The sequence below is a fragment of the Corvus brachyrhynchos genome, unplaced genomic scaffold (genome assembly GCF_000691975.1).
Source record: "Corvus brachyrhynchos isolate BGI_N302 unplaced genomic scaffold, ASM69197v1 scaffold193, whole genome shotgun sequence".
NCBI classification, from domain to species: domain Eukaryota; kingdom Metazoa; phylum Chordata; class Aves; order Passeriformes; family Corvidae; genus Corvus; species Corvus brachyrhynchos.
This window is the reverse complement of record NW_008237087.1, coordinates 560,814-570,089: the sequence shown is the minus strand read 5'-3', so window position 1 is coordinate 570,089 and position 9,276 is coordinate 560,814. Positions and strand designations below refer to the sequence as shown.

Genomic DNA, 9,276 nt, shown 5'->3' with positions numbered 1-9,276 from the left:
TTGGCGGCGGGATCCATGGGGTTAGGGGTCCTGGAAGCAGGGGGGGCTCTGAAGGCAACAAGGACGTGTGCTGGAGGTTTGGAGGGCTTGAGCTTGGCCGGGGGGGCTCTCAGGGGGCTCACGGGTGTGTGGTGTGAAGGGGTCCCTGGAGCTGGTTTGGGACAGTCGCTTTTCCCTGCAGAGGAGATGGGGGGCTGTCGGGGAGGGGCAGCAGCAATTGGGGCTGGGGGTTAGCTCCCAGTGCCGGGGGGTCCTGCAGTGCCAGGGGATGCTCTGAAGAGGCCTATGCTCACCTTGGGAAGAGATCTGGGAGCCTTCAGCATGGTTTCAGGGGATAACGATGGGAATTGGGATTTATGGGCTTTTCACAGAGGAGGAGCTTGGGGGTCTCAGAGATGTTCTGGGCTTGTCACAGAGGAGTGTGTCAGCTCAAGGTGGGAAGTGCTACCGTGTTGTTTTGTAAGTTCTGGAGTTTGTGGCCTCTTCCCATTGTCCTGTGGTCCATCCCAGGGGGAACTTGGCAGCTCCCCGTGCCCCAGAGATGGCAGTGTGTCTGTAACATCCAGCCCTCTGGAATCGGCAGTTCGGGCTTTTAAGGGGACCTTTCCATACCCTGAGCTTCTGGACTAGAACAACTGTAAATATTTGTCTGGAGGGAGGGGAGGGAGGAAAACCTCTTTGTGTCTGTTGTTTGTTCCGTGTCGATCCATTTCCTTTCCCTGACCCGGTTTGGCCTCTTCCAGAGGGAAGAGTGACGGGTCTCAGCTCTGGGTTTGGGAAGAGTGGGGGCCCTCTGCTCCAGGCTTGGGGCAAGTGGCGGATCTCGGCTCCAATTTTAGGAAAAGCAAGGCTCCTGATTTGGGGTGAACTCGGCCCTTTCCCCAGAGGAAGGGCCTGACCGAGCATCTCTCAGGGGGACAGGACAGGCAGGTGGCCATTGCCTCCAGTGTCCGAGGCTTCCCAGTGCAGTCCAGCTCTGTGGCTATCGGGGTGATCGCTGTTGTGTAACTTAGGTGCCTGTTCTGACAGGTTCCACAGTGGAATATTTCTCTCCTCCCCAACCTCTTGCCGTTTGTGTTCTGCATTCCCGACTGACCGTCGGAGGGTAATAAGTGTGTGTGTGCAGATCTGGGCTTGTTAGAGCACAGAAATGGCTTCAAACCTCACCTGGGCTGCAGGTGAGGGTTTACCTGTGAGTTCTGGGAATTTGGGAATAGAAATGTGCTTTTGGGAGGAGAGTAGCTGTGTTTCGGTGTAACCTCAGGTAAAACCCAGCCTTACAAGGGTGTTTCAGCTCCTCTGTGATAACTGGCAGAGCAGGATCAGATGAGACTCGTGGCACGGCTGTTCTCAGGCTTTCACTTAGATAAAGGCTGGCGTTTATTAAAAAAAAAAATCATAATTAATAAACAGGAAAGGACCAATTGACTGTACAAATCCCCTGGAAACTTGGCGACTCCCGGCGCCTTTGATTTTGGGCTCTGTGAGTGACTATTGTTTCCGCTCAGTGTGTGCTGAACGCTTTCATTCAGTACAAGGTGTGAGCTCAGCCTGGATTTGAGGGAGTTGCACTCATGGAATGAGGTGCAGGATGGCAGGGAACAGGGAATCACCCTGGGAATTGTTCGCTGCTCGAGCAGCCATGATGCACGTTTGGTATGCCAGGGCTGCCCTCACTATTGTGCTTCATACTGGAGATTTAGCAGCTGCTTATTCCGGGAAAGGCTGGAAAAACATCAGAATTTCTGCAGTGCTGGGGAGCGGGGAACCTCTGCGTGTCAGTAAACAGTGCAGGCAACACGCCTCCAGCCCCTTCCTTTAAAAAAAAAGGAAAATAATCAAGAAAGGCACCTTTGCAACGATGGCTACGGGGTGTTGTAGGTTGGCTTTGCTTGAAATAAATCAAAAACCCACCCTGGGGAACAATTTTGGAGCAGCAGATTTTATTATTAAAACACCTGCTTCAAATATTTACCCAGTTAAATCAGGCAAATGCTGCTTGGTCCATAAGTTATATCCTACAACTTTCCAAGAAAGCCTTTCTCTAACTGGAAATTAAAAACAGTGTCCAACAAGCATTCTTGAACTCGTTCAGCTCCTTGGCCAGACAGCTTGGGTTGTTTTTTTCCTTTCCCCTGGATACGCTGCCAGGAGAGTGGATGCTCCGGAAATGGCTGTTGCGAAAGGAGTGAAGTCAAACGTCAGTTCTCTTTAGCAGCAAGCAAAGTTCACTGGGTGGTGACCAGGGGAACGTGTCCTGCCCTGAGCAGACCAGGCAGGAATTGCTTCTCTGTGAGGGTTTTACAGCCATGAAATGCTGGGTGGGAGCTCCTTTGTCCTCCTTATTTAAGCCCCTGGCTCTCAGCTGCCCTGTGCTTCTCTTGTGCACCCTTATTTATTTATTTTCAGCAGAAAAAGAGCCTTCCCTGCACTTTAAATCCCCTTGATAAAGTCTCGCTGCCTTTTGTGGCCGTCTTGGAAGTACCTGTGGATTGCTGGATGTTAAACAATGTATTTCCACTCTGGAAAAGCCAATTGCCTGAGAGTAGCCAGGATGGGTCTGAAGTCTTGGAACCTTGATAAATAAACCTGGGCATCAGGTGTGCAGGATGTTCCTCCACAGCCCCGGTGTGTGAGGTCTGTTGACTGCTAAGCTGGTTTCCTGACAAGTTAAAACACAAAATAGGTGTCAGACCAGAGCCCAGAGAGGGAATGGGGAGCCATGTGTCTGTGTTCTGGGTGGGAGAGCAACAGCAGAAGCATCAAGGCTTCTTCTAATTAACCTCTTAATGATGAGACTCCCATCAATTCCTTATTTACAATTCATTTAGAAGCTCTTTTGTGTTCCTTGAGTAGATGCAGGGAAAGTTCTGCACTTTAAAGGCACATTCTTCCTGCCTCTGTTTTTTTTTTTTTTTTTTTCCATTTCGTGTGTTTTCTAGTCAGCCGTGCTGCCTTCACGTCAGGTCCAGCCTGTGCCAGGGGACTGCAGCCAGCTCAAAGAAGTTGAGACTCCTACTTCCAACTTGAAATATCCCAGGATAATGTTTAGTTTCTGGATGACTTGCTTTAAAGTGCTTTGTTTTTCATAGTGCTTTGCAGCTAATTTTAACTCCATTTCGTTTAGCAGCAGTGGGTCAGTAGATATCATAAGCACCAACAAGAACCAAAAGAAAGATGTTTTAATCCAAAATAGGAGGAGAAATTGAAGGGGAAACAAGATGTAGGGAAGGTACTCGAGGTGGTGGTGCTGTATCTGTGGAAGGGCAGATCCGTGCTCATTTCTCCAGCTCCTTAGTAAGGAAATGGGCAGTGAGAGCATCCAGAACTGGCCTAACATTTGATTTTGGAGGCCGTGGGTGCAGGTGAGCTGGCTATGGCGGCTTGGAGGAGACACTGGAGGAGTCACTTTGGACTTGAATGTCTCCTAGCAAGGGATGTCAGGATCCCAGTTGCAGACACCAAGCAGCAGAACAGTCGAGGTGAATGTGAGTGTGAAGGGCCAGCAAGATGATCAGAGGGATGGAGCACCTCTCATAGAAGGAAAGGCTGAGAAAATTGGGATTGTCCAACCTGGAGAACAGAAGCTTTGGGGTGACCTAATTGTGGCCTTCCAGTACCTGAAGGGAGTCTGCAAGAAAGATGGAGAGAGACTTATTTACAAGGAGTGCCAGGACACAGGGAATGGCTTCCCACTGACAGAGAGCAGGGTTAGATGGGATAGTGGGAAGGAATTGTTCCCTGTGAGGGTGGTGAGGCCCTGGCACAGGGTGCCCAGTTTTGAATAGTGGAAGGTGTCCCTGCCCAGGGCAGGAGGTGGAGCAAGATGGGCTTTAAGGTCCCTCCCAACCCAAGCCATTCCAGGATTCCATGATAATATAATGGAAAGTAAATCTTTTTTCTTTAAAGCCTTCATCAGATGGCTTAGTGTGCCCTCATTGTTGCCTTTGGGAATGGGAGCTGGTTGTTTTCTTGGAGCTCTGTTCCTTTATCCAGCTGAACAAGGAGCACGCAGGGACTCCTGGACACACCTCTGCTCCCTCACCACGAGGGAATGGATATTATTCCTAACCCCCTGTGATACGGATTGTTCTTTATTTTGGCACAGCACAGAGCCAGACACTGACAGGTATTTCTTTCTTCCAGCATGTTTACACACGTCCCTCTTCATTAAAGCATCTGAAGAAGCAGCAGAGCTACAAAGCCAATTGTTTCCCATTTCTGTTGCTGCCGTTATGCTGCTGCAGCATGAAACTGGTGCTCCCAGAGTGGGGCTCGTTAAGTTTGGTGCTGCACAAAAACACAATCAATTGCAGCTCCTGTTCCAGAGCCTTGGAAAAGCTCAAAGTCAGGGCAAACATTCTTCCAGCCTCAATTCAAACTGTTGAAAAAGAACAGCAGCTACAATCCCTGCAAAAAATCTGTTTATCTGGTAAATACGTGGGTGGTTATTGGCAATTTTACCAATGATCATCTTCAGGTTAATTATCCTCATACATATTGATCAGGTAGAGTTCAGCCCTGAGAAAATGGCATCTTTCTCAGGCACAGCTTTGGGAGATGCTGGAAAATGTATTCCAAAAGGTGGTTAACACCATTGCAGGAGATTTTGCTGTGAAACTTTCCCCTGTCTAGCTGCAGAGACATCTTGACACATGCAACTCCGTGTGAGAATAAATATGTGCAAAATGAGCTCGGAGAGTTGCTGGGAAAGGAGGAGAAATGTTCTTTGCCTGTCAGAGCTCAGTATTTGAGTCTCCCTGGAGCATAGAGCTTGAATCTGCAGCCCCCCACCTGTTTGTTTGGATCCATTTTGGGAATACAGGTTGCTTTTAATGGGGGGGATTTGGTGGGAGAGAGCCAGCCCTTGTTTTCCTCTCTTCAGTGGTTGATGCAGGGGGTTATGGATACCTCTGTGCCCCGGGATCCTTTCAGAGCTGGGGCCGTAACCCGGGAACCTCGTGGGGAGCAGAAGCAGCTCTTGGGCTTGAAGGAGTCAAACCCTGGGCTGCGATAAATTGAGGATCGAGGAGAGCTTGTCTTTTGGCAGTGCTGACTGACCTCTCTGGTTTTGGGGAAGAGGCCCTGCACTCGGCTGGCTGCGCCCGGCCGAATCACAGCAAGGTTTGCTCCAACCTGCTCCATCTCTCCAGTGAGAACAAAGCTTCATCCACAGGATCTGCAGCTGAACGTTGGGCTTGTTCAAACAGTGTCTGAAGGGCTGGGCTGGGCTCCGAGCGGGATGTCGGTGTGGGGAGCAGATCGGGCGGGCTCTGCTCCAGCTCCGCTTGCACCTTCCACACAGACTCATCCCCGGGCGCTCTGCGAGGGGGGAACGCGCCGCCCCAGCTCTGGGAACTGCTCTTTGTTTCCCTTCACCCCATCTATTTCCTTCAGCCCAGGCGGTTTCTTTTATTAAGTAGATTATATGTTTGGCTCAATAGGAGCTTTTCTTCCCGAAGAAAAAAGAATGCTGTTGGCATGAAAAATCCCTTTATCCACTCCTGCTTTGCCCTGGCTGCTCTCGAGAGCACCCAAGAGATACCTGCGGGGGGCTCTGCTTCCCTGTCCACCTTCTGTCCCCCACCCAAGGGCAAACAACAGTTGCTTTTTCCTGGCTTCTAGTAGGTTTCTATAGGAGAAGAGTTTTCCCTTCTGGTTAACCAAACTGGAGTTACTGGACCCGCGTGAGTTGCACTGTAATTCTCCTCTTTGCCAGGAGCTTCCCAGTGAACCCTGGTGCAGACAGGCCTTTCCTCCCTGGCACACACAGAAAATTGGAGAGTTCCTGCCTGCAGCCTGGAGGTTCTGGCCAGCAGTACCTGGAAAGCCCCTCAAGGGTCTCTGATGAGACGTGTAGAGAAGGACAGTCGTGTGCTGAAGGCTCCATTCTCTTTGTTCCAGCTGCTCTCCGACCGTGGGGATTTTTGAGGTGCAAACATAAGAATTGAAGTTAAAAAAGAGCAGTTGTCTCAGAGGGGGAACGGGGTGAAGTGAAGCCGTGGGGCATCCCCCTCCTTAGCAGGAAATTTTGGCTTTCTGCACAGAACAGATAAGGATCTCGCTCTGTCTCGAGGCTGGGGCTCTGGTATCATACCTTGCAGGTAAAGTGATTTTTTTTTTGGTTTTTAATCCTACAAATGAGACTGAGCAGACACAACCAGCTTCTCTGCTTTCCCTCTCAAAGGCATGCTTAGTTTCAGGCCAGATACTTCACTCAGAAGTTTACAAAACCAGTTTTATTAGTGCATTGAAGTGCTTTGTTTGCTTTGGAGCTTCTGGAAGCAAAACTGCCACAGCCTAAATCTTGGGATTGAGACCTCAAAAATGAGTGCAACAGGAACAAAGTTCAGTTTTGTTGTATCTAAATCAAACTGAAAAGAACCTACACAGTGAAATGTGTGTGGGTTAAATGTTTTTAATTTGTACCTCGAGCTTTTGATAAGTAATAAGGGAGATGCTTTAAAAGACCTTTTCCTTTTAAGTAGACATGAAGGCAGGAATGTGCCCTGGCTGCTCTTTGCCATCTCAGATTTTCATAAAATCTCCTTTATCACCAACCTTTGTTCCCCCAAGTGTATATATTCTTCAGAATTGTCTTTTCTGCACTCTGCTGACCATGGGAAAACACTGATCTTGGAGCTGTTTGAGGTGAATGTTAGTGGAGGTTTTTTTTCCTTTCATTACAATATTTCCTCTTAAAATCTTCAGAATCTGTGGATGTTCTGCAGCCTTCTCAACACAGATCAGTCTGAGGGTCTTCCCTGTCCGTTTTCTGTCCCGTGTCCCTTTTCACTGGCCTGTGCTGAGCACCTGGTAATAAGCTACATTTGCTCATGATGCTTTTTAAAGGTGTCTCACTCAACAGCTCTTCGGGTTTTAATCACAGTTACAGAATCCTGGAATATCCTAAGTTGGAAGGGACCCACCAGGATCATCCAATCCAACTCCTGGTCCTGCACAGGACACCCCAACAATCCCACCCTGTGCCTGAGAGTGTTGTCCAAATGCTCCTGGAGCTCTGGCAGCCTCGGGGCTGTGACCATGGAGCCTGTTCAGTGCCCAACCACCCTCTGGGGGAAGAACCTCTTCCTGATACCCATCCTAAACCTCTCCTGACACAGCTCCAGACGTTCCCTTGGCTCTTGTCACTGGCTTTTCACTGCAGTTTTGAATCTGTTGATTCCAAACTAACCAGCACCCACATTCAGCCCATCTGAAACAGCTCGCAACAACAGCTGGAAAAGGAGGAGCAGCTTCCAGAGAGACTTAAGTGAATAGTAATGCAATTACCCTGATTGATTTACCCAGGTCTCTGGGATAAAGGCTAATGGGTGTCTTCCTCCTAAACCAACCCTGAGTAAATCAGGACCAGCTTGTTTTTCATTAAGCTTAAGGTAACATGGCCCCACACACGAGTGTTGAGGTGACTTTGTGTGTGACTTCACACTGGGAGGATTTAGATCAGCCTGGGCAGAGTTAACTGTGGCACTTGTATCTTTTAAAACCCTTCTTCACACCCTCCCTACCTGAAAGCCCATTTCTGCAGCGGGTAGGGACATGTTTTGGATTCCCTCTGGGAAGGCTGGGAGAGCTGAGGAAAGCTGGTGAAAACCCGGCATGCTGCTAAACAAGCCCCACCCTTCTTCTTGACATTGTTGGATTCCTCTTTGTTCCCAAGGATGGCAAGGCCTGGGGATTTGCTTACAGTTTTTCAGGCAGCTTGAGGAAAGTACAATGACAGCTGGGAGGTCGAAAAATGTGGGAATCTGCCTCAGAGTTTGTCCTTCTCTTTATCCAAATAATCTTTGTGGAGAGCAGGCAAAAAGCCAGGAATTTATTTGACCCAAGGTAGTGTCTCAGATCAGGAAAGCAGTTACTAAATAAGTGGCTGATCTAGCTGGGTGTAGCACGCTTGGCTCGTGCAGTCGGTCGGGATTGGGTTTGGTTTGGCATCTGCCAGCTGCTCCTTGTCTCTGTGAGCCGGGGTGGTGGTCCCTTGCCAGCCCAGATTGGGCAGCTCCTGGAGCCTGGACAGTCAGCCCAGGTGGAATCAGGTCAGTCAGTTTGAGTAATTGCTGGTTTTGGTTTGAGTCTGACCCGAGGTTGGGCTGGGAGTGGATCTCAGTCGGATCTCGCCCGGTTTGCAGGGATGATTTGGGTCACCGCTGGTGGTGATTGCAACAGGGGCGGGCAAAGGGCTGCCTGGGCAGGCACCTCCTGGAAAGGCTCCTCTGCCTCCACACTCTGTTTCATGCCGAAATTGGATTCTTGCAGGTCTGGAATACTGGGTATGACTTGTGCTGTTCGCAGAGCCGGTTCTTCCAGAGCTTGAGAACGGCCCTTCTGGAATGGAGAATATAAAGAAGGTTTCCTCTTGTTTGAGCTTTTGCTCTCCGTGGGTTTTAAGGAGTTGATCTTGTTTTGATTTCAGCTTTGACATGTCTGTGCTCTGACTGCAAACAAGCCAACTCCACGTGTGAGACGGACGGCGCCTGCATGGTCTCGGTCTTCAACCTGGATGGTGTCAAACACCATGTTCGGACCTGCATTCCTGAGGCAAAATTGATTCCTGCTGGGAAACCCTTCTACTGTCTGAGTTCAGAGGATCTGCGTAATACTCACTGCTGCTACTCCGATTTTTGCAACAAAATTGATTTAATGGTTCCCAGCGGTGAGTAGAGAGTCAGATAAATCATGTGTTTGAAGTGGGAGGAGAGGAGCTGTCTGTTTGGGATTGGGAATTTGGAGTTCTCGGCCCTGTTTTCACTTCTTCCCTTCAGTTGCTGCATGAACTTGAGCACTGGGTTTATTTCCTTCATCTGTAAAGTGGAGAAAACAAACTACTTCAAACTAAAATGGGAATGCATGAGTTCCCTTTGTCACCGAGCTGGACCTGCCTTTATGAGCTGGAGTTGCTTCCCTTCCAGGAGTCCAAATCTTTTCAGTGCTGAGCACAAGTGTGGGAACATTGCAGCAGCTTCAGAGCAAAGTGTGTGGGGAGGAAGGTGCCCGGGTTCAGAATACACGCAGGGGAAGCAGCTCTGCCTCTCAGTGAGGGTGTGGGAAACTTCTGCTTCTCATTCCTGGGACGGAGAGGGCATGTGGTGCTTCCTCATGCCTCCTACTTTCTGTTTTGGGCTGGTTTTTAGTGGGTGCTGTGAGGACTGTGGAGTAATTTTCCTTGGGAGCAGTGAGGAGGTCTCATCTGTGCTCAAAAGAACAAATAATTGTCTTAGGTACAAGTTCAGTGGTTGTTGGAAGGCAAAAGGGAAA

The 9,276-nt window shown here is 49.3% G+C and overlaps 1 protein-coding gene across 1 annotated transcript in view; it reads left to right on the top strand.

Moving 5' to 3' along the window:
- The first annotated feature begins 7,923 nt into the window (after nt 1–7,923).
- Nucleotides 7,924–9,276, top strand: part of ACVR1B (activin A receptor type 1B) — a 7,778-nt gene continuing 6,425 nt past the window's right edge. The window contains exons 1-2 of the mRNA XM_008629450.2: nt 7,924–8,057; nt 8,435–8,674. Coding sequence (XP_008627672.1) covers nt 8,500–8,674 — 175 coding nt within the window. The 5' untranslated portion in view covers nt 7,924–8,057; nt 8,435–8,499. The remainder of the gene's footprint in view (nt 8,058–8,434; nt 8,675–9,276) is intronic.